The 26,277-nt window shown below is 42.9% G+C and overlaps 1 protein-coding gene across 1 annotated transcript in view; it reads left to right on the top strand.

Annotated features, from left to right (window-relative positions):
* The first annotated feature begins 1,531 nt into the window (after positions 1 to 1,531).
* Positions 1,532 to 26,277, top strand: part of spred1 (sprouty related EVH1 domain containing 1) — a 39,883-nt gene continuing 15,137 nt past the window's right edge. Inside the window, exon 1 of the mRNA XM_023807734.2 lies at positions 1,532 to 2,451. Coding sequence (XP_023663502.1) covers positions 2,420 to 2,451 — 32 coding nt within the window. The 5' untranslated portion in view covers positions 1,532 to 2,419. The remainder of the gene's footprint in view (positions 2,452 to 26,277) is intronic.

Here is a 26,277-nt window from a genome sequence, read left to right as displayed (position 1 = left end):
GGCCTAAATACATTTTTGATTTACTTGAGCTTTATGAAGCAACCAATCCCCTGAGGTTATCTGGGGCAGGTCTACTCAGTGTTCCCAGAATTAAGACCAAGCATACTTAAGTCAGGTTCTATGCTTCCTGAAGACCTGAGGTCTGCTAACATCTTTTTTTAAACTATTTATTTGTTTGTTTTAGCTTTAAGGCTTCTGTTGTATTATTGTACATGTAATTTTGATGTCTTCCATTTTAATGTGTCCTCTTGCCTCTGTAAAGCACTTTGAATTGCCTTGCATCTGAATTGTGGTATATAAATAAACTTTCCTTCCCATGCCCTTGTGCGGGGCAGTAACGTAATTCGAACACACGTGGTACCTTGGAGACACAGGTGTAAACGGCGACGTGTCTCGTCTGTCTACTTGTGATCCGATTGCCCGAGACGCTTCTTAAAACCGGGCGTAAACAGGGCAGCATACTAAGCAACAGGCACCGTAAAAAAAATTCATGTTAATCATTATTATTAATAATAACTATTATTGTATTGTCTCTTAGTTAATTATAGATACACATTATATACGTGTAGCCTAAGTAATTTTATAAAGAATAATTATATATAGTGCATATATGCTACATAGCTAACAGGAAATTAGTGATTCACAGCAGCCATTCTAGTGGTTATTCTAAGCAAATCGCTTACTTTTTAAAACTACCCTGTAGTCTTCGCGCCTGACTATGTGATTGTACAGTGTGGCTGCTGCGTTACACAAACAGATACATGGCAGTTTGAATTGCTCATTTACTTAACATGAGTATTAAAGTATTGACCTTCGCTTTTGATCTTTGTTACAATCTTGTTATTCGTAGTAATTTCTTCATGTTCTTTTACCAAAGATGATAAGTTGGTAACTGAGTAGATTAAAACCTAAGTTCTGCTTGAATTAGATTTTTTTTTTTATTTATTATGAGATGTTGCAAGGGACCACCCTCCATAAAAATGTATTTGAAGCAGTTACTAACGTAACAATGGTAGTCTGCTACTCTGGATGATTTACCGTTTTACGGACCTGAAAACACTAACTAGTCAGATAAACAACTAAACTTTACTTTCTAATGTTGTTATCAGCAAGTATCTATGGGCTTCCCTTCTAATGATCTCATAATATGCGCAGTTTCTTCTAGGAATTGAAACAATACATCTGACAAACAGATCAAGGTCCCCCAGAGAATTTAAATAGGTCTAGGCATACAAACTTAAAGTTGCATATAGGAATATGATGTAATCCCACGTGTTACAGAGACGCTGCAATTACTCGCTCTGAATATCAGTCCCTCATAACCCCCCCGCTCCGGCCTGCTTTCCCACCGGACCAGAAACGCCGCTGTGTGGAAAAAACATCCCAAACGGACCCCGCTGCTAAAACCCTGCAGCTAAACTATGTAAATTGGATCCCCATGCAATACAGACCGAAACGTGCGTCCATGCAAATACAAGCCTTGCGTGCTCTCACACTAACTCCCTTTCTCTAAGTACCATCGCTGTGCTGAAACTTCTATTTTTTTGGGAAGTGCGGGGACTATTTTAAGGGGGTTGCTGGATCATAATGGTTATTATTTTTAACGCGGTGCGCCCGGGCGCACACGGTTCAGGCGAGCGCGCCGCGTTACGTAAAGCAGTGCACGTCCCTGGCTCGGCCGGACACATATGTGTCGCTTCTCGTGTTCTCTTTTTTCGGAAGCGTCGCGGAAGGATCCATCTCTGGAGTTGAGGTCAGCGCTTCCGCCCAGTTTTCCTATGTGCACCGCCGAGTTGAAAATGGAGTTCGGGGAAGGCTGCGATCTCACATCGGCTTATTAAGAAAAAAAACACAGGAAAAACAATCAAATACGCACGGCTCCGTGTCCTTTCCTTTTGATTTGGTTTCAGGACGGACTTACGCTTTTATGCGTTGGAGGTGGATATTTTATCAGAAGACTATACGCTGCAGCACTCCGCACTAGATAACGCCGTGTGCCCCCAGTTACCGAGGGAATTTGTTGCTCCGGATAAACGTGCCTGTATTTATGCTGTTTGCCTTTTTTTCTCCGCCTCTTTTATTTTCTTTGCGTTTTAAATAAAACATCGGCATTCGTCTGACTAGCTGATCGTGGCTTGGTGTGATTATAAGGATGATTATTTTGCGGTGGCTGGATTTTACTGCAGTCGAAGAAAGAACAACTCCATCTTGCTATTCTCACGAATAGATCACGGCTGTGTGTGTGATCAGCTGCAATGCATTTGCCATAGATCGTACAATTTCCCTTTTTATTTGATATAAACTATTGGTCCTGTGTTTTTTCCTCATTTTTTTTAAAAAAATGGTGATGTTTGCGCGATTTTTCCCCGCTGTGGCTGCGTCGTTGGTGCGACTAGGATTGGGATCCCCGTGAGGAAAAATGAGCGAGGAATCGGTTAATCCAACCAACGAGTAAGTGTCTTCTAATATATTGCAAGGATGTCCGTCATCTCTGTCCTCTGATTTTTGTAGGTTTCAGTACTTGAAGCGCTCCATGCTGCATCTAAATGTTCACAACACTATCATTCTTGTATTACCAGCATTGACTTCTCCAGTGGTGTTTGGCTTCGTTTTCTGGGTAATTGCTTTACTGCTTCTAACATATATGAAATGCGGCCACACAAACCCCGACATTTGATGGCTACATCAGTGGCTAGCTACAGAGTTGGGAAATGAAAGCAATGGATTGCAAATAACGTTATAACCTATGTAGATGACTATATGTTTAGTTTTTTTTGTCTTTCGCTTCCAATGGTTAACCATTGAGAAGTAAAGAAATTAGAACGTCTTAAAATGTTGTTTAGGAATGTACGTAGTCATTTAAGGAAAAAATAAATTATTCTTGATACTTCTAATGTTATCGTTTTGACAGTCGTGAAAAATTCAGAGCATGATGTATGCAGATCTTGCTCAAAAAATGCATGGCAAAGAGAAGTATCTGACTTTCGATATTACGGTTTGATTGTAACTAGTTTATTAATTTTTGTTCTGTTTCCTTTTTCTGACCCCGGCTTCGGGTAACGTTAGCTACTGTTTTGTGTCAGATCTGAAACAAGCAAAGTATTAAGTTAAAATAGCCGTTGCGAGGTTATATGTCCTAATCAAGCAGACAGGGGTTGACTGCTGCAGTGTCAGTAACAAAAAAAAGACGCCATATTTTTCCTCAATCACACTTTTGCATACTTGAGGCGCCATTCATAAAAAGCGTGTAAGCGCTGTTAATGAACCTGTGGCTCGCGGCGGCGCGGACGCACTCGCGCCCGTCCGTCCCGGAACGCCCGGCTGTTCTCATGAAAACGGGCCGACGACCTTCGCGTGCGCCTGTTGACAGTCGGCGAGAAATATCAGCCAAGGGAGGTGCTGCCGTCACGTGACCCCCCATTCATAAAGTACCTGGCCGCCCATTCACAGCGCGCTGTCCGGCGCGGCGCGGCGCGGCGCCGCGCCTCCCGAGTCCGCGGCGATTAGCGCGTTATCGATCCGAGCTGAACGCGCTGGGCCCCCCTCAGACTCGGGCTGCGCGTCCACGTCGCACTATTTTCTCTCGCGCTAAAGCAGTTTTGTTTTTATTTTAGATAGGCGTTACTGCTTAGTTTTAGGAGCAAATGTCCAAGTTGCAGTCGCGCTAAATGTAATAAGTTATAGTTTTATCACTGTTGCTGTAGGCCCTGTCCTTGGTATTATGTTGTAATAGCGGCATGTGATGAATTAAATTAGCGTAAAATGACACCCAGCATTTATACACAGAAATAGGCTGTTTTGTCGTGACCTTAAAGGATGCCGATATTTTTATTTTGTATTAATTTTCATATTTATATAAGCAGTGTGGCATTAAAAAGACCCATCCGAAAATCAGCCTTGAAAATGCCACGTTCGGTTGCTCTTCAGTCTCGCCTTAGCCTTCCACGGTTTCCCCCCACCGTTTTATAAATGACCTGAGCCGAAAACATCTTTTATGGGTTGTTATATCTATATCTTTTATTTTGGTATAGTTCAAAATATGACCTGTGACAGCAAGGGCTCGCAGTCACTTATACTACTCACTTATTTAAATCCCTTTTTTTTTATACAACGCCAACACATTCACCCTCTTTTATAAAATAGAGACTCTTTGGGTCTTCACCTTTCCGCAGGCTATTCAGTGTTCAGGTTCACAGAGGTTGCTTTTTGTAGATTTGTTTATCTCTTGACTGTGAAATAGTTCCTACCAGCTACTTAATTTGTGGCCGTTGAGTAGGAGAGGAAGTGTTTAAATATTTAATAGGCCCTTAGGTGTCCGAAGACAATGAGGGCGCCGTTTACAGTGATGGAAGGGGCGGGGAAGGCCAGGCCACATGTTATATGGCATGGGAGAGGCTACTCACAAACAGATGTTATTCCTCCAACCTCATTAACCTTGTGATGCATGCTTTGGAAATCTGTATAATCCAGTCATAAATGTTTTACGGCTGTTTTTAAAAAAAAAATAAAAAATATCCGGAAAGTCTGGGTATCTTAAAAGCACATGTTATAACATTGTGGGGAACAATTTGGACTGTGGACCTATGGGACGCACAGTGAAATTCTGACATTCTCTTCCTAAGTTTTGTATCACGGCTTGTAAACACTAGCATGCTGTAGGTGTGTGTAGAGATGAGGAATTTTTGAAACTTGAGCTTTGTTTTTTTTATTCAAAAGTATGTGTGCTAGTCTTAATCTGGGATGGTGTGAATCTGACCCCCCCCCCCCCCTTTCACGTTGCAGACAGTGTGATATCCATCAGTGTGCAACATTTTTGTCAACGGAATAATCCTGCGCTGCTTTTGCAAAGATATTTTTAACCTGTGATCACCCTGTCAGTTTACTCCAACCGTCAATCAGAAATGAGCTGTTCTTTCGGTTAAGCCTCTACTCACCTTGGGACACTAAAGGTATTTCTAACCTACAGAATCCATGAGAGAATTTGCATGTTTTGCATTCAGTAGATGCTTCTAATAGGCTAAAGGGCCCATGTTTTTGTCATGACAAAGAAAAACACTTTTTTTTTTTGTATATTCATAATAATTTCAGGCCGACCAGCTTATTGAAATCTTGCAGTTCCTGATCCCCTGAGTTTTGCTATCTGCATACTCATCTGCGCGCATTGTCCCATTTGTAAAATAAATAAATAACAAAACCGTTTAATTGTAATTTCATTACCAAGTCTCCAAGCCTCTTAAAGTGGAGCAGTTGTCAGTCATGTTTAGGGTGTCTGGCTTGTATAATATGCTCAGGTTCACATAGACAAGCATATGTCATTTGGTTGTAGTCTTGTGAAAAAACAGTGGCTTAAACAAAATTCTGTTAATATACAGTCGAGACAGCACCGCATTTCCTGTAGAATATGTAATCCCTACTCGGTTATTGCCAGGGGGAGGGCAAAATAACAAGCAGGCAGTCTGGGCAATAGTTCTTAGTATTTCACATAATAGCGATTCTTTAAGAAACTATTCAGCTCACATGATTTTTTTTTTTTTTTTTTTTTTTTAAATGTACAGGAGTGGAAAACTGAATTGTTGTTACAAATATGAGTCATTTTAGGTTAAATGGCAGTAACTAGCATGTCAGGTATAAATGATGTCAGACATCCAGATAGGTTTTCATTTGGAGAACGCCAGAGGATGCATTCAGCTGACGACAAGGGGTTCTGTAATGGTATGGGCAGCCATCTCCTGGGAGTCATTACGTCCTGAGATTCTTCTGCATTTCTGTATAATCGCCAAGAAATTTGAGTTCATCCTATAGGCCCAGGTGCACCTTAGGCGTCCCTCATAGTGTTCCCATATCCTACACACTACAAACCAGATTCAGGAATGCTTTCATTTGCACTAGGATGAAGTCAAATGCCTTACGTTGCCTCTCCAAATAACCTGATGTAATTGACACAAGCTTTTTCGTCATTCTGAAGCCAGATCGCAAAGCAGATTTCTACCTCCTTTATCCCTCTAAGTAATGGAAATAATCTGATACCTCATTTTATACAGATTAGGAGGTTTATGGCAGCGTTCCTAGAAGGATCGACGCTGCTCTGAAGGCAGAGGCTAACCCAGCTTCTTATGAGGTCCTGCTTATTAATACATCGTTAGGGGATTCCATCGTTATCGCCACCCAGGAAATGCTTTTGCCCAAAGATACTTGAAAAGCTTACATAGTAGGACATGACAATCTACACTGGTGCATATTACACTTCACTTGAGGTTACAACAATGAAGCTGCTCAGAGACAACCAAGAATCTGCAACTGCCACTGCAACATTGTGATTCATATTATATTGCAAGGCCATCTTCATATTATATAGGCCATCTTCTGCATTCTGTTGTTTTTTTTAAAAGCCTTACTAACACTAACCTGGGACATAGACTATCAGGAACTTGGGCCTACCTGTACCGCTTAATGAATGCTGCCAGACCTATCACCGCCGTGTTCTCTTAATATTGGGAGCTGGCCAGCAGCTAGACGAGAACGTAAATGAGACTTGGCCTCTTCTCTGTACTCGCCCCTGTCGACTCATGGATGCGGTATGCCGCTGGAAGTTCTGGTTGCCGTGGGAGCATTTAGGATTTTATTCACTTAGCAGGTGCTCCTGGCCAAGGTGGCAGCAGTCCAGTGCAGACAGCGTGTCAGTAATGATCACAGATGGTATTAATGTTAACAAACACCGTGTATTAGTAATGGCTGTTCGGGATGACAGTAATTCATGGGAAAACTGAAGGGCAGACCCTGATTGTCTTAACACAAGAGAATACGTGTAGTTAGGTTTTCAGCGTTTCTTAAAATTGGCTGCAGTTCTTATCTTCCAGCCAGATCCAGAAAGATCCGGAAAAGTTTGTGATTGCAACACAGTTATGGAGAAGATTCTTTGCCGTGGTGGACAAAAATGGAGTGTCCCTGGAAGGTGGAGCAGCACCAAGTGCTCAAGCAGCTTGGAAAGAGGTTAATCCTCGTTATTGTGACCGTGACTTCCTGTTTACTGTGGCACTTCATTACTGTGATTGCATTCAAGGCAGCTGATTCAACAGAATATTCACGTTTTGGGGGAGAAAATGACTTTCTTGTCTCTTACTAAAACGTTGATTAATGCTTACTACCACTGTCTTAACTGCTGAATTGTATGTGTGGTTATTCCTGTCTTGATAAAAATTCATTTTTTTTGCCAGTTGTTATCTAAGTTCTGAAGCATGTTTGGTGTAAATTCAGTCAGTTCCAAGATATTTGGCACCTTATTTGTTTTGTGATTTTGATTGGTGTATTTCACTTGTTTACATTTGCCTTAAATTTAGGATTGGATGGAGGAGTGATCACCAGCCCTTTGCCTGATGTACATTTAGGCCTGTCATTCCCCCACACTGGAGTTAGTAACCTATTTACGAAGCAGTGTTGATTCTGTCAATGAATCCAGGCCCTATTGCCCTGTGATTCAGTGTCGAGTGCTGGTGGGCTAGGGTGTTGTGATGAGTGCTGATCCCCGGGATGCTGTTGAAGGCAGGGACCTCTGACGTGTCCACGCACTGACGCCCCCCCCCCCTCCCGTCACGAGTTCAATTGTATTGATTGAAACTACATCCACTTCCCCTTTTCACATAATGGTTCCTGTAAGTATTTAGGGTGTAGACTATGAAACTAGCTGAAATGTCACTGAGGAGGACGCTGTAGGTTTTCTCAAAGATTCTGGGAGTTGTCGAACTGCTTACCATGTTCCAAATTTACTGTTTAGACTGAGGAAGTCAGAGGATCCCTTTCGTTAATTAGTGCCTCTGCTGGATAATCGTGAGTAGAAAGTGCAGAATAGTTGTGAATATGGGGTTATGTGATCTGAGGCCCTTGTTTCCTTTATGAAATGTCATATTTATTTACAGTGTTACATTCTGTGCTTTTGTTCCTTGACCTGAAGACAGACAATAGACTGCTTCAAAATAGTTAACATGGGTAACAAATTGTTGCCATGTGAGAGAACTGCCTGCTTTTGTACCCTGGAGAAACATGGCTGTCCATCTATAAACATTGGTAAAACTCAAAATTAATACTAGTGGAAAATGCATTGATCATTAGTGCAGAAGAACTTCTACATTGCATGGTGCTCAGTAAACAAATACCAGTTGTCACTGTGTTTGGGTGACATGTTGGTCACTGTGCTCCCCTGCATTATGTCAGTCAGTGTTTCCCAATCCAGCCCTCGGGGACTCAGACAGTCCATGTTTTTGCTACCACTCAGCTCAGGGAGCAAAAATGTGGATTGTCTGGCAGGAAGATTGGAAGGAGCAGAAATATGGACTGACTTAGTTTGGGCAAAATGGCAACCGCTGTTAGCCACCATACCGCCCTTCCCCCCCCCCCCCCCCCCCCCCCGTGGGTCCCATTCATGCTTTGTACCATCTGGGGCGATTTGTGCTAAGCAAGCCGTCATCATCACCATCATGTCGAAATGTTTTGGGTCACGCTTTAATGGCTGAAGGTTCGCTTTATCGCTGCAGAAAGTTATTTATCCTCATGTTGATTCATGGCTCTACCTCTATGATGAAGTTTAGCTGTTTCAAATTGCAGCTGTTTCCTGCTATGGATAGTCACTTGTAAACTCCTGTGGTTAAAAGACTAATGACATTGCAATGACATTCTCATTTAGCCCTCATTGTTCTTCAGGCGTGGGATTGCCAGCATCCTAAACACTGTTGCGGGTTCCGTGTCGCGGGTCCCCGTGGCGTGTTTGTGATGGGAATCCGCGTTCTCAGAGCTCATGTGACATCAAAGCTTCCCCTGACACTGTCAGCTCCCGGTCGCACTTCCTGTTATCACAGCTTAGCGTTTCAGTTTGGCGAGCAGCACAGGCTTCAGATGATAACCACCTATCTTAATATGCACCGCTGTGGCCACTGCTGTCCCGGGGCTCCATTTACCCGTGGTGCAGATGCGGGCTTCGTGCATTAGCCTGGTGAGGTCTCACAAATGTGCATGCTCTGGGGGGCTTTTTGGTTCATTCATCTGTGTGCATTTCACTAATTCACTTATTCACTTTGGTTTTACCTGTTTAATTTGTTTTTAAAAGTTCAATCTGAGTCTAATCTTTCTGTACTGTGGTCGATTTTTCAAAAACGTTAAGCAAAAAATTACGAGTTGTCACAGTGACTTTTTGCATCTTCTGCTCATGAGCGAGTCGGTTTACACCAGATCCTCCAGGTTCCTCCCATTGTCCAAAAAAATACAACTTAATTGAACTGGGTTGCCTGAATATGCCATAAGTGTGAATGAGTGAGTCAGCATGTACACTCTGCAATGGGCTGGTGGCCCATCGAGGGTTAGTTCCTGCATCACACCAAGTGCAATGGGTTGTGTTGTGTACAAACAATCACTCTCATCAAATTAATCAGTAGTTTACTCTATTATAATGGACATAACATTCATAAAAATTACCCGGATGTCATTATTACAAATAATAAAAGTTATTTTATAATTCACATTTATCATTTTAAAAATTTATTATTTTGACCAATCATTTACATACGCATAGACCTGCAAGTGCACACAGCAATTCTCACTGTCTCCATGCATCTTTCTCATTGGATGATTTGTTTTGCCTGCTTGGTGCATGTCTGTGCAAATGCCAGCTTCCAGTAAAACTAATGCTAAGTAAGTTCATGCTACATGATTTTAGCCCCAATTTTCTGCTTACCAACCATTTTTGGAAATTGCCAGCAAAACCCCTAGATCGGAGGCAAATCAGTTTCCGATCAGTGGTGGCAAATCAGCACTTGATTACTACGTGTGAGCTAGGGCTGCCACTAATGACTATTTTTGTATAGATTAATCTGGGACGATTATTCGACGTAATCGACGACACCGATTAGAAAAATGCGTCAAATGCGTCGACGTGGAATTTTAGTGTCGACGCGTTGTGTAAAACTACGTAATTGTTTTGTAGCCACAGTGCACTACGTGATAAGCTAAACGTATTGTAAGGGAAAGTACTTTATCCCTTCGGAAGCACGTTAACACTCTCTTTTTAAGAATCGCACAATAAAAGTGTGCTAATAACTGAACTTTACTATCCACCTGATAATCTCTTTGCCACTCGAGAGCCACAATATTTTATTTAGTTATTTATTTATAGTTAGCTAGTTGTTTCACTGCTAGCACCGTTAAAACTAAAATGGTACCTCAGTTCTCGAACTCATTAGAACTCAAATTTCTTAAGTCAAACCAACCAGTTCGAAAAAAAATTACCTAGAGCTCGATCTGAATCACAGAAGTCAAACTGTGAACGTCGACCTAATAACTTGTACGCGCGGGGAAATGAGTCACGCGGCACGTCTCTCAGCGGAAACAAAGGGTAATGCGTTATTCTCAGCCTCGCATTCGCTGTGATAGCACCGTGCATGTTTACACTAACTGAATACATATATTTAGACATTAAAAATACGTTTAGACCATGATAGACAGTAACAGTAATTATTATATAATAAAATACATTTTAAAATAATGGTTTATTATTAATATTAAAATAATGAATAAGAAATCTTTAATACGTTTAATTATAATAATGTTGTTGTTGGAACGGAGATGTCAGGGTATTGGGGAATACGGGGTTTAATTGCAGGTAAGGCAGGAAAAACGCAGACTGACAATACAATGACCGGACTGGGGAAACAAACTGAAATACGGACGAAATACAGAGGGCTAATGACAACAAGCAGAAACAGCTGATCACACGAGGATTCCACACGGGGTTAACGAGGGCGTGGCACACGGAAGGAGCGGACGATCGGGGCAGGACAAATTGTTTGGATACATTTTCTTACTTTACAAATTACTGTTTTGATAAATGTGTTTAGATGTGTTTAGTACAGTATATGCCTTTCTTGTTTTATCTGGTTCATTTTGTGTTTAAATGCTAAAACATATTCATATGTAACTTTTTGGGGCCGGGAACCAATTAATTGATTTTCCATTGTTTCTTATGAGGAAAATTCGATCACAGCTCGAACTTTTTAGGATTCGATCCGGAGTTCTGAATGGATTAAATTCGAGTTCTGAGGTACCACTGTATATCAATTATAGACTGAATTCCGATATAGTTTTGTCTAATATCGCCGGTGCCAAGAGTGCTGCACTACTTTGTGAGGCATGCACTGGCCAATGATGTAACACTTGTCTCAATATTTATGAGAGATCTTCTACCACCTTGCAAAAAGGAAATTTGGCGCCCGCCCTGCACGAAGCAACATGGCTGCGTCTACTGTACCAGCAGAGCTCCGGAGCCTCTGGAGAAACACGCGGCAAAAAATGCGGTCTTCCAAAGTTTGGGAATACTTCAGTCATGATGCCTTTTCTGCACCTCTACTGTAGCTGACGTTAATGACGCTGTTTCAGCCGTTTTATATTTTCTGTTTACTTTCATTCTGTTATGTAACAGTGAGACAAATAATCGTTTACGACTACTCTTACACACTGTAGCCTAAATCGTTCCTTCCTCACTGAAGTAAGCTTAACTATAAGCTACCTTTGCTAGTGTTTTGTTAAAAACACGTTTCTCTAGTTATGAAATCATTCCATGTTTTAACCTCTATTTCAAAATTAAAGTCAAATTGGTGTACTGAAATAAGTAAAAACTATTGCAGTGATTCAGTGGAACATAGAAATCCTATTGAATCTTTTAAGATTTGCCTTTTTGTTAATGCTCAAATGTTTAAGAAATGTTTTAATAAATTTAAATATTAAGGAGAATTTCAAATTTGTGTGTGGGATGGGGTGAATTGTATTAAATGACTAATTTGAAAATAATTGCTTAATAAATTTCAGATCAAACGAAAAATACGTTGTTAGATTAGTCGAATAATCGGGGGGGAAACAATAGCAGATTAATCGGTCAAAGAATAATCGTTTGGGACAGCACTAATCTATAGGCTATTTTACCAAATGGTCGATTTAATCCAAACAATTTCCGTCAACCGAATTTACCATTTAAGTTAATGGAGGCCGACTTTTTGGCTCTATACGGGCATTATTTTGGCCCACGTTTTGATAAGCAGATTAGTAGTATGTCTAAAATATTAGGGATGCGTATTGTGAAGCCCAACTTGGTAATCAGTATAAATTCAGCGTATTTTTGTCTTAAATTCAGTTAATGGAGTGCTGCATGCTACTGTTTTTGAAAATCATGGAAGCAATAAGCACTGAAGTGGTGGTGAAGAAAGGAACCGCTCAGCAACCACGTCATCTTTTAAAAGAGGAGATATTGTGGATAAACAAGGTCAACGGTGATGTGGTGGTACTTTTTGCTGATTAACGTCTGACGAGTTTTTCCAGTAAAAAAAAGTTTTAATTTTTATCTCTTTACAAATTCTTTTATTTAGTGTCCGTTCTCATTGTAGTTTGTTTATGAAAACACTGGTTCCAACAAACCCAATGCTCATACACACACTCTGGCACCATCAATCAACGTAGAATAAGCCCAGATTCTTACCGAACACTTTAATGGAGATTCTGAGGGTAGTAGGCAGATACCTTTATGACTATAATAATGAGTATATTTAGCAGCTGCTAGGACGAAAGGTATTTTGCAGCTCTCCATACTAATGGTAATTTAATAAACATGGAGGTCTATCATCCCGACTAGCCCTTGTGTATTTCCTCTTTAAGTGCTCATTTATAGCGCTAGTGCCTTCATGGTATGCCATCGTGTAAAACCACCTTTTTTTTTGTGATAATTTGAATTACTCCCATAAGTGCGTAGTGATATTAAAGGAAGACAATTGTTATAATGAACTGAAGCATTTTAAATATCGCAAAAGTAATTTTTGGCAACACCAAATCCTGTAGGTGTGAAAGGTGCTGTGACTGGCAATGAGTGCGGTGATGAGCCACAGCCAACAGCAGCGAGGGACATGGGGCGAGGCAAACCCCAGGGAGGAGTTTTTAAAAAGGTGTGAGAAGTTCAGTTTGTTTAGGACCTGTTCTTGGTGTTCTGGGATACACACACACACACACACGTACACACGTGTGTGTGCAAGGGTCATCTTCGAGGGAAGTGCCTTCCTGAAACTGAACTGAGAGATCCTTCAACAAAATTAATTTCAGTATCAGTAACCTGTATCAGTAATAAAACAAAAACAAAAGACTGAAATGTAAAAGGTATTCCACGGTTAACTGTAAGTGTTATCATTGCAAAGTGAAGCATTTAGGAGCTACAGAAAAACAGCCACGAAGTTAGAGAGCACATAAAGTAACAGAGCGTGGTCGCCGAGTGCTGAGGTGCATAGTGTGTAAAAGTCAGCAACACTCTGAATCAGTAACTGCAGAATTCCAAACTTCCTCTGGCATAACCCCACCACAAAAACTGCACCGGGAGCTTCACAGAATGGGCTTCCATGGCCCAGCAGCTGCATGCAAGCTGCACATCACCAAGCGCAATGCCAGTTGTTGAATGAAGCAGTGTAAAACACACTGCCACTGGACTCTGGAGTAGTACAAATGTGTTTTGTCGAGTGATGAATTATGCTTCTCTGTGGCAGTCTGATGGACATATCTAAGTTTGGAGGATGCTAGGTGAATGTTACTGCTTGACTGCACTGTGCCAACTGCAAAGTTTGGTATGGAGCTGTTATTCAGGAGTTGAGCTAGGCCTCTTCGTTCCAGTGAAGAGAACTCTTAATGCTACCAACTTCGTAGGAACAGTTTGGGGAAGGCCCCTTTCTGTTCCAGCATGAGTGTATCCCAGTGCACAAAGCAAGGTCAATAAAGACATGGTTGGGTGGTTTTGGTGTGGAAGAACTTGACTGGCCCACACAGACCCCTGACCTTAACTGAATCACCCCAACAATTTATTAGTATGGTGTCTGTGGCCAATACAGCATGAGTTCGTCTTGGGAATGATAGATAAAAGTCCTGCACAGTGGCCACAAGGATTTTGAGCCATTCTTCTTGGAGGGCAGTGGCCAGGGGCCTCATGTATAAATGGTACGTACGCACGAAAATGTTGCGTACATCTGTTTCCACACGCACGTCGAGATGTATAAAAATGAAACTTGGCGTACCGCTACGCACATTCTCACGGCAGCTCCAGACACGGCATATGCACTTTTCTGCTCGGTTTTGTAAACGGACGGCACTTAGTGGCAAGTCATTGCTACTGTGGTTTCGCTTTTTAAACTCACAAACATGACGCTGACTTTATCCAATACACCGACATTAATTGTATGTTGTTTACAAATGTATGGCAGCTGATTTCTAATCAATTTGTAACAATAAAACTGCAGAATATGACAACTATTACAACTGCCATGGCAGCTCTTGCGTTATTGGAAGACATAGCCTGTGGAAGAATTAGACGAGAGCACGTATTCAGGGATCATAGTGATTTCTTGGCCCATGATAATGACTGGCTTCTAAGTCTATCCTTTTGGGGCTGTTTGCTGAACTGGGGCCAGCTTTACAAAGGCAGACGATGAGGAATTGCGCTTTACCTGTTCCTTTACAAGTTCTGTCCACTCTCGGGTTGTTAGCCACAGGTGCTTTTCAGTGAGAACTCGCGGACCGATCGGGTATTTCTCAGTCAACACCAAGTCGCGCCATGCCGGCTGTATGGGACGGCATAATCCGCTTGTCACCCAGATATATAAAATTTCCTTACACTGTGGCTGAACAGGCAAACATTAAAGCGCGATTTGCAGTGATTTTTGGTTTTCCCAATGTAATCGGAGCCATCGACTGCACGCACATTGCTATAAAGGTACCTTCAGAGAACGAATTTGCTTATGTAAATAGAAAGCACTTTCACTCTATTAATGTACAAATTATGTGCGATTCGAACATGCGTCTCATTAATGCATGGGCGTCGCAGCCATTAAATCTGAGGGGGACGTGTCCCCCTCACATTTCATAATTATTCCTTTGGATCACCCCACATTTAACATAAACTATTAGTTCTGTGCCAGCTTCCCCCCCCCCCACATTCAAAATGCTTCTGCATTAATGTTGTGGCTAGATGGCCTGGCTCAACCCATGATTCGTTCATTCTCAGAAACAGTAGTGTTGGAAACAAACTTGAATATGGGGTGGTACGTGATGGCTGGCTGCTCGGTAAGAAGATTTTTCCCATTTTATAATTTAGCCCAATATTGTAAGCTTTGTTTGATTTAACCATTTGACATCTCCTTAAGGGACAGTGGGTATATACCCACTGAAGTCGTGGCTTCTCACGCCGCTTGCAAACCCACAGAATAAACAAGAGCGGCGTTATAATGCTGCCCCCCATTCTCGGGCTCGGGCGGTGGTGGAGCGCACTGTAGGTTAGCTTAAAGGCTGTTGGTGCTGCCTGGACAAGACCTTTTGGGGTGCTGCTATACAGTCCGTAAAAAATGTGTTGCATTGTACACGCATGTAGCGTGTTGCATAATCTGGCACAAAATCGTGGCTTGCCGGTATCTGAAGAGCTTAGGCAAGATGAACCTGACCCTGACCCATCAAATTTTCCGCCAAATGGAACAGCGTTACAACTTAAATATCACACAGCGTATCATTTTAGATGTTTTAATTCATTGGCAACATCTAACAGCATTCACGATTTCTTTTTGTGACTGCAGCACAGATTCAGTCAGCACACGGCCGGATGGTCTCCCCCCCGGTTTCTGAAGCACGGGAATGTGTGTGGCCAGCGCCCAAAGATGTGCTCGGCACAGCAGCACCATCACCGCCTGTGTCGTCCTCGGCACTGTGGGCTCCTCTTGTACTATTGTCTGTAAGAATAAACAAACAGAATAAACAAAAGTAACACCGCATCTGCGCCCTACGTGTTATTCATAAACATGCAAGTATTTCAAACAAGTATGGTACGAGAGAAACTCACCCGCCATGACATCGGCGTCCCCCTCACCCGATAAGTGTGTAAATCATTGCAGCAACTTGTTGCTCAAAGGGTGTGAGACCAGGAATTCTGCTACCTCCGCCTGTGGCGTTAAGACTTACGGTGAACAGCCACTCGTTTTTTCACGTCGGTTTTAATGTCCGTCCAGTTTTTAATTTCGGCTACCGTGCGATTTTCGGAACTGACACTTTTAACTGTCTCCGCCACGCTGTGCCACTCTGTCAACTTTCGTTTATTGCTGATGCCACTTAAACCACCAAATAATATCACTTTTCTCGATTAGATTTCCGTTAACACGACCTCCACTTCTTTTTCCCACGTGGTTTATCCATTGTTGTTTAAGAAAAACAGATCAAAACCGGGTATTTATACAGATTTACATATGCAAATATACATAATTATGGGCGGGTTGGGGGGGTGGCTGTGGGCTCGTTCATGTACGTAAATTTTCACGCTCATTGGGATTTATAAAGGGAATGTGCGTAGATCTGTGCTCACACAATTTTGTGCATCTGTATTTTTTCTTGACTGTGCAGTACACAAAGACACAGATTTCACTCTTATTTGAAACACAAACATATGTTTATTTACCCGGAAACTGAGTACTGTAAAATCAGTAGTGCCATTAGTGCAAAAATAAAATAACTTCAAAGAAAAGGTGCATAGGCTATAATGCCACCAGGCCTGCTCTCTCTGAATATTAAAATTTAAAATATTAAAATAAATATTTGTAATATTTTTATTTGCTATTGTTCACTGTTAAATGTTTCACCTGAAATTCTGAAATATGTTCAAAGAAAAAGACCAATAATGGTCTGAGATTTATACCCATTATCAAGAAAAAAAATTCCAAACATTGAAAACATACTTCTCAACAGCTATCTGTAGCAGAAAGTGCAACCATTCTATTTTATCGTTTTCAACATCAAAATAATTACCCCAAGGCTACAATTCTATTAGTGTATAGAGCCAAAAATCTCTTTCAGGTGATTTTATTTTTAACAACTGTATAAAGTAATGTTATTTGTTATATAAATCAACTCTGGTGAAACCAAAAAATGTGTGTTCAGGGTTGCCAATATTTTTTAATTGTACTGAATTAATTTGATTTGACAGTAAGATATTGATTACATACAATGTTGATACGACTAATAGTTAGTTATATATCACACTAAGTAGTTACGATCTTCCGGACATTGCTTCAAGAAATTTTCTCTTAACTGGACCTCTAAGTTTTAGTTGAAAACCCCTGCCTTACGCGAACTACATTAGTTCTGATTGTATCTCGTCTCTGGCAAACATTTTCATCTCATTTTTATTTGTTGATGAAAGTGTCAATACACTTCGTCATAGTCTTAGGTCTCGCAAAATCATTTTTATTTAGTTATCGTCTCGTTTTAGTCTGAAAATAAAGGTCTTTGATGATAATGATGACGACAATTTTTCGTTGTTAAAATTAACACTGATTGCAGCCCAGACATTTACTGACCTATCTCGGTGCTGCACTCGGGGTACACAACAGTCTGGGTGGTAAGCCTCTTTGGGGTTTCTGCACACCGTAACACTCCTGGATGTGGGAAAGACAGTGAAGGTCGACTCGGCGGAGAACATAAGAACATAAGAAATTTACAAACGAGAGGAGGCCATTCGGCCCATCGAGCTCGTTTGGGGAGAACTTAACTAATAGCTCAGAGTTGTTAAAATCTTATCTAGCTCTGATTTAAAGGAACCCAGGGTTTTAGCTTCCGCTACACTAGGAAGACTATTCCATACTCTGACTACACGCTGTGTAAAGAAGTGCTTCCTCAAATTTGTTTTAAAATGTTCTCCCGCTAATTTCCACTTATGGCCACGAGTTCTAGTATTTAGACTAATATTGAAATAGTCATTTGGCTGAACAGCATCCAGACCCGTTAGAATCTTATAGACCTGAATCGTATCCCCCCTTAGTCTCCTTTGCTCAAGGCTAAACAGATTCAGTTCAGCTAACCTCTCCTCATAAGACAGTCCTCTAAGACCAGGAATCATTCTCGTAGCTCTTCGTTGCACCTTTTCTAAGGCAGCAATGTCCTTCTTCAGGTATGGTGACCAAACCTGCAATACATGGTTCTTATTGTTCACCAATGAAACTGACATTTGACATTGGCACGGATGACTAAAGGTTTAGCTATAGCAGCCTGACTGATATTGATGCTTTGGAGCTCCTAATGAACAGTTTTGGTCGAAACAGGAGAGTTGAGGTGTGCATTAAATCCTGCAGTGAGTTGGACAGCTGTGGTTTTGTTTTTTGGATACAATCCGGGTTAGAGCCCAGACATCCCTTTCAGACGGCTTCCTCTTGCGTCCATAGTTACTCCTGTTGGATGTGGTTCGTGCTTCGTGGTGGTATGCCGACATTACCCTGGAAACTGATACGCCACAAGGACTCGATGTCCTGCTCACAGATGCACTAGCGAGATGTGCCCCAACAATTTGTCCTCTTTTGAACTCTGATATGTCTCCCATTATTTTATGTGGATTGCAGTATTTTATGTACAGCTGTGTGATTGCTCTGCTAATTCAGCCACCACACTCTGTTCTTACTGATGGAATGTGCAGTCAGTGAATACTGGCCACCAGGCTGAGCATATATAGGCGTGAAACCTCAAACACGATATTGGCCAATGCTTCAGTTTCATTGTCCTACCCCTGTAGAACAGAGATTGAGAACCAGGCCTTCATGTCAACATCAGTGCCTGACCTCAGAAATGCTCTTCTGGATGAATGGGCAAAAAATCCCACAGACAAAAAAGCCTTCTGCATACTTATGTCCATATACTGTACATGTATATGTGTGTGTAATATAAATTGTATAAACAAATAGAATATCCATCTTACTAGATTTTGGTCTTATTACAATGTGTGCTCTCAAGCTCATGTCACTGCAGGCTTGTAATCATTTTGTGGGGAAAATTTGAGTTTTTATTTATTTTTTTTAATTTTTTTAAAACACCAATATGCTGAAGGAACAATGTCATACCTCACTGTCACTTCATTTACATTAAACTGGTCGCCAGTTCAAACCCAGCCTCAGCACGTCTGCGGGTCCTTGAGCAAGGCCCTTAACCCTCAGCTCCCTGGGCGCTGCCATGGGTGGCTGCCCTTCACAGACAGCTTGTTCACAAAGAGCAAGTTGTGGGAGGCGTAAAAAAGACAATTTCCCCATGGGGATTAATAAAGTGATGATGATGATTGATTATTATTATTTTCATTTAGAAGTAAACCATTTTTTCTGTATCTGCAAGCGTGGTGTGCATGTATGCATTCATATTGTGTGTGTGTGTGTGTGTGTGTGTGTGTGTGTGTTTGTAATTACTACATTGTTGGGGCCAGATTTCCCCATAATGTGTTATAAACCTGTTTCTACAACCCCGTTTCCAAAAATGTCGGGATGGTGTGTAAAATGTAAATAAAAACGGAAGCTGATTTACAAATCATATAAACCCACATTTAATTGAAAATATATAAAGACAACATATGAAACTTTGAAATTTTGTATTATGACACATATATGCTCAATTTGAATTTAATTGAATTTTACCCCTTTGTTACATCCCTCTTCTTTTAACAACACTCTGTAAACGTTTGGGAACTGAGGAGACCAGTTACTGGAGTTCTGAAAGTGAAATGTCGTCCCATTCTTGTCTGAAAAGGATTTCAACTGCTCAACAGTTCAGGGTGTCCTTTGTCATGTTTTTGTTTCATGATGCGCCGAATGTTTTCAATGGGTGACAGGTCAGGACAGCCGACAGGCCAGTCTAGCACCCGCACTCTCCTACTACGGAGCCATGCTGTTGTAATTTGCACAATATGTGGTTTCACATTGTCTTGATGAAACATACACAGCCTTCTCTGAAAAAGATGTTGTCTGGATGGCAGCATATGTTGTTCCAAAACCCCTATAAATCATTCAGCATTAATGGTGCCTTCCCAGATGTGCAGGCTACCCAAGCCATGGGCACTAATGCACCCCCCACACCATCATGGATGCTGGCTTTTGGACTATGCGCTGATAACCAGCTGGATGGTTCCTCTCTGGCCCTGGCATCCATGATTTCCAAAAAGAATTTGAAATTTTGATTTGTCAGACCACAAGACATTTTTCCATCTTTCCTCAGTCCATCTTAAATGACCTCCTGCCCAGAGAAGTTGGCGGCCTTTCTGGATCATGTTTAGATATGTTTTCTTCTTTGCATAATAGAATTTCATCTTGTGTTTGTGGGTGCAGTGATGAACTGGGCTCACAAACGATGGTTTTCGGAAGTGTTCCTGAGCCCGTGCAGTGATTTTCACTATGGAATCATGTCTGTTTTTAATGCAGTGCCACCCGAAGATCACGGCTATCCAAAGCTGGTTTTCAGCCCTGTCACTTGCGTACGGAGATTCCTTTAATCTTTTGATGATATTATGTACCGAAGATGATGAAATTCCCAAATTCTTTGCAATGTTACATTGTGGAACATTTATTCTTAAATTGTTGCACTATTTTGCCCGCGCAGTCTTTCACAGAGTGGTGAACTTCTCCTCCTCATTTTCACTGCGTAGACTCTGCCTCTCTGGGAGGCCCTAATTGTACCCAGTCATCTTACTGACCTGTTGTCAATTCACCTAATTGGTTGTGAGATATACAACCAGGTGTGTTGTTTCAGTATTACACAACTCTTCCAATCTCTTGTTGCCCCATCCCAAATTTTTGAAACGTGTTGCTGGCATCAAATTCAAATTGAGCATGTATTTGTCATAAAACAAGTGAAATTCTCAGTTTCAACTTTTGATAGGTTGTCTTTGTTCTATTTTCAATTAAATTTGGGGTTTATATCATTTGTAAAGCATTACATTCTGTTTTTCTTTACATTTCACACAGTGTCCTGACTGTTTTGGATACATGGTCAAAAAATGTAAAATTCCAAAAGTCTTGTATTTTGTATGGTTTCAAAATGGTTGAGATTCGGGCTGGGTAGAGACTAAGGTTGTCATTGTTGGGATTAGGGTTGGTTATGCCCTTATAAATGACTGCAGAGTATGGGGATAAAAATATGAATATGTGGAGTGTGTCTGTGTGTTCCTGCCCTGCAATAGCATCTTGTCCAGGGTCTCCTGCTCCAGCCTCCCCCAGGGGGTCATCCATAATAAACAGCTGGAAGATGGATAGATGGGTTTCCATGATGGTCGTCATGGTTACCTATTTGCGTTACGCCTGGTGTTTTTCATTGAATGAATCCGGGCAGGATCGCGGGCACTCCTGACATTTCTGCGTTTATTCCATAAGTCTGGGAAGTAGCTGAAATGGCTACGGAGTGAGCTAAGAAGAACGTGATTTTCTGTTTCTGATGCTTTTCCTCACAGCTACAGAGCCCATTCAGAGCAGCACCGCGTATCGTCAGCTAATTCTTCGGATTTTCGGTAAAAGGCACGATTGGTGGTATCAAATGCGGTCGCTACTAGAGGAAGGTAGCGTAAGAAGCGATAATGCCATCTTGCAACCCCCTCCCTCCCCCTCGCCTGTGCGGTATGCAGTGCTTTCTGGATCTTTCATGCTGCAATGCATGCGACCGGGATATGCGACCGGGATGAGTCATCCACTAGACCATCCGGCGCAGGGACTCCACTGCCCGCTGTGCGGAGAGGAGATTTTCTGCATGGGCGTCGGGTGATGGAGGGTGACTCCCAGAGCCTTCTGCCCCTCGGAGCCCAGGTTATGTAAGCTAGCAGAGCATGTCTGGCAATTGTGTTCAGTGTCCCCGTGAGGGCCACTGTCACTAGGGGGACAGTTTTAGGCCCATCCTTATTTTTTTTTTATTGAAGACTAAAGGCTTCCTTTGTGCAGATGTCAATAAAACTTTCTGTTGATGTTCATGCCCCTGTGACCATAGTTCTGCCCCTTTGTGCCTCTCTTTACTCCTCCTAGACCCCTTCCACACCTTTATGCCTCGCTCCATAATTAGACCAAAGGATGCGTCTCGGTTTGCGTGTCCCCTTGTTTCGAAAGTGTTACCTGGTTTCATCTTATAGAGCACTTTGAAAATACACCAGATCCAGTGGAGTTCCATGAATGACCAGTAGGGGGCCATGGCGCTGTCCACGCTGCTGCATATTGAGCCCACGGTATCCGACGCGGAGAGCAAGCCAGCAGCTGAATGGCTTCCATGGTGTAAACAGGCTGCTTCTCTGGCGGCCAGGGGGAGGGACGTCCCAGCCTTAGCTGTGTTAGCTACGGCTTGGGTATGGTGTAGGGTGGGGGAGCTGGGGGCTGACTGACCTCCAGTGTGTCATCAGCTTCCTCCTCACGTGCTCTTCCTCTGAGCTCGGTCAGCTACCACCTGGAGGACTAGCCAGTCTGCTCAGGCCGGATAGTGTCTGGCTGTCCGGAAAAGCCCCCCCCCCCCCCCCCCCCGTTTGCTGCTGGAAGGTGTGTTCGCGTCAGTTGATGGATGTGAGGGTGCTATGTCTCCGGCCATCGAGAAGCGACCGTCTCCATTGGCTGATGTTGGCAGCCTGCGTCCCTCCCTACTCAAGCTATGCTCCTGTCCCCTGCACTGTTCCATCAACTCTGAGCGGTGGCCCATTTGCATCACGTTTAACCCCCACCCCCCCACCCCATTGGGTGCAGGGACCAGCGTGTATGTGTGTCTGTTTCCTTGCGGGGGTCAATGTGCCAGCTTCGTGAGTAGAGTCACCTGGGGGGGGGGCAGGACCTGAGTGCACAGAGGCAGAATGTACAGCAGCGTTTCCTGTACTGTGGTGGAGGGGCTGAACATTGTTGGGGGGGGGGGGGGGGGAATTGAGGAAATTGTGATATCCTCAGTGTTTTGTACGTACTGAACAAGGCCTGATGTTTTATCTGGTCAGTAATACAAGGTGAAGTCTAAATGTTGGTAAAGATGATGAAATAATAAAGTTGATTAGTGGCTGTCAGCTCATTTGTTATATTAGGAATTTGATGTTGGAATTAGCATAACGATGTGTTTTGTGACTGATTCCCATTTTCAGGCCTTACGCTCTGTCTTACACTGTGGAATGTGTAAATATGGTGTTACACTCTGACTTACATCGTAGGGTGTGTAAATATGGCGGCACACTCTGCCTTACATCGTCGGGTGTGTAAATATGGCGGCACGCTCTGCCTTACACGGTGGGATGTGTAAACATGGTGCCACACCATGTCTCACGTTGTGGGATGTGCAAATATGGCGTTTTGCTCCGTCTTACACTGTGGGATGTGTAAATGTGGCATTAGGCTTTATCTTCCGCTTCGGGGTGCGTGAATATGTACTCTGCCGTCAGGTGTACGAATACAGCATTACGCTCTGTCTTCCACAGCGGGGTGGGAGTTACGCTCTGTCTGCAGGGTGACTTAGTCATACAGAAAGTTCTCAGGGGGATGGACACTGACCTCACACAGTGTGGTGGCATGAGGATGGGAGGTGTGGTTTCATAGTCTGCAGCTTGTTCAGGGGGGGCGGGCGGGGGTGGGGGGGGGGGGTGGGGGGCTATTGTTGGGTTGCTCAGGTGTTGTGAGCATGAAGCAAGAGCACAAGCGGCGAGGTCTGCTTCCTTTTGTGGTTTCAAATGACCTCAGAGCCGAATCTGCAGCTGACGTCTTGCAGAGCTTTTCAGACACATTTATGACCCTCCAGCCACAGCTCAGCTTGATACATGCGGCTGTGAAGTTACGCCTATCTGTGTATGTGTCTTTATATGATTAATTGAAGAAAAATATATACATTACTCCACTGTATGTGTGGTCCAGGTGTACATTACTTTGTGGGGACCAAATGTCCCCACAATGTGATAAAATCCTGATATATTTTTTTGGGCCCCACATGGGGAATTCAGTTTTATAAAAAATATACATAAACCTTCTATTTTATTTGGGAAGTTATGGTTAAGGTTAGGGCTGGGTAGGGGTTAAGGCTGTCATTGTGTGTGTGTGTGTGTGTGTGTGTGTGTGTGTGTGTGTGGTCACAGTTCCCAGCCTCCTGCCGCTGGCCCCTCTCTAAATGGGGAAGTCGTGACCCTGAGCAGGATCAGGGCACCAGGCTTCTCTCAGCTTCTGTTTGTGGCGCCTTCACAAGTCTGCGGAAACGCACGAACGTGTCCTCGTTTGCTGCGAAATGCAGTGCAGGGTGACTTCCCATTGTCGCTGAATCTTCGCCTCCCTTCACTTTCGCTGTCTGTGATGCATCACTGAAGACGTATGAACGCCTCCCCCCCCACGCACTCAGATCTGAGCCTTCCAAAGGCGTACCCCCTGCCTGCTCCGACCCAAGCTCCACAAAGGCTCGCCCGCTCAGACCTGAACCCCACTAAGGCCTGTCCCCCACCTGCTCAGACCTGAACCCCTCTAAGACCTGTCCCCCACCTGCTCGGATCCGAACCCCACTAAGGCCTGAACCCCGCCCGCTCAGACCCGAACCCCACTAAGGCCTGAACCCTGCCCGCTCAGACCCGAACCCCGCTAAGGCCCGTCCCCCGCCCGCTCAGACCCGAACCCCGCTAAGGCCCGTCCCCCGCCCGCTCAGACCCGAACCCCGCTAAGGCCCGTCCCCCCGCCTGCTTGTATCCAAGCTTGTGAACCCTGTGCTTTCTGGATGACCGTACCACATGCTGTTTGAGGGTGACACTGTGGGTGGAGGCTGCGAAGGGCATCACTGATGGTGGCCACAGTCATTGCACATGGGTAGAGGACCAGTCCCAGCACATACTGGGCTTTTTTTCTTCTGTACACGTGTCAGGACCTGTGGTCAGCCTGGAGATCGTCTGTCTTGGCAACTGATTGACAGGACTGCTTTTCCAGCTTTGTTATGCTACCATGTCTAAGCTGATTGATCAGGACTGAGGCTCGGGCTGCACGATTTGGGGAAAATATCGAATCGCGATTTTTCTGACAGATATTGCGATTACGATTTGATTTGCGATGACATTTTTTAATGTCAAGCTTCAGTTCAATATGCAGTGTGTAGTCATTTTAAAACATATGACGCAGCATCAGTCTATATTCTAATGCAAGGCTGAGAATTTAAAGCTGTGATGTGTCAAGTTAAATAAAGTAATAATGAAAACAATTGCAGCAAAAAGAAAAATAGCGACCTTGCAGGTAACGCGTATTACCCTCCTAATAACACTAGAACCGCCTTTTCCCACGCCAATGAACAAGCAAGAACTACTTCGGTGTATGCAGCCCTTTTGTTTGCGCTATTGTGGTTGCAAACTCTTTCAGACTCTCATGCAAGAAATCTTACGGCAAATCTATATTCCATTCTGAACTTAAAATTAGCTGCATCAAAAACGTTACGGCAGTTTGCAAACCCTACAGATTATTTACAAGGTAATAAAACTTACATACATGTAAATGTGTGTGCAGAACAGAGACCAGAAAGTCTCACTCCATGTAGCTGACCAAAGTTGCCAACCCTGCATTTTATTTTAAATGAGAAGTAAAATGCAGTTTTCGACTGAAGCAGCTTATCATTCCTTTGCTTTGTTACTCGGACAAATACAAAACGGATGATTAAACATTATGTGCGTCTCTTTTTGTATGTTTTTAAATAAGACCGCGTGCCCATACCCAACTGTAATAACGATTAAAGCGATCTATTCTTTTAGTATTTATGTTAAAGCAAGACTTTTATTCTATTACTGTTGTGGGATTAATCTTTGGACACTTATATTTAATAAGCACAAAAACATATGACATAAACACGACTGTATTGTGGGTTTTACGGCTTTTTTGGAGGTCACCGACTCCGCTGCTGTGAGAATTACTGACTGTCTCATTGTTTTGATGGGTTAGCGGTATGCTAATGCTATTGCCTATTAACAATAACCAAAGGTATGATACGCTGAAGTATATTGCAGCTGGTGTTTAAAAGGAGCTCGCCGGTTCTATTGATTATAGGACCTTTCTGAAACAATCTCGGAGCATGAAATAGAAAGGCAATTCACTTATACCTCAGTAGCGGAATCAGTATTTTTCCGCACCGCGAATGTAACATTTTCCTTGGGTTTCACATGTTTGCTGCTTGTGGGCCTATACGCCTTCTTGGGCCACTTCTGATTGGTGAGCATAACTGGCACGCGAGAAGCACGGCGCTTGTGATTGGTGAGAATGGTCACACAGGGAGCACGGCATGAATTTGTGTAAAACTATTCTCACAGCAGTTTTAAATCCTGGGTCCGACATGCTGTATAATGTATGTCCTAAATAGCAGTTTTTGATTTCAAATCGCGATTTCGATTTGAAACCGATAAAGGTGCCACCCTAACTGAGGCTGCTGCTTACAGAGACATTACTGTCTGTCTTCATGTTAATTGCATATCTGTTTCTC

This window comes from Paramormyrops kingsleyae, chromosome 19 (genome assembly GCF_048594095.1).
Source record: "Paramormyrops kingsleyae isolate MSU_618 chromosome 19, PKINGS_0.4, whole genome shotgun sequence".
Classification (NCBI taxonomy): Eukaryota; Metazoa; Chordata; class Actinopteri; order Osteoglossiformes; family Mormyridae; genus Paramormyrops; species Paramormyrops kingsleyae.
The sequence above is the reverse complement of the archived record's forward strand: the minus strand, read 5'-3'. Positions and strand labels throughout refer to the sequence as shown.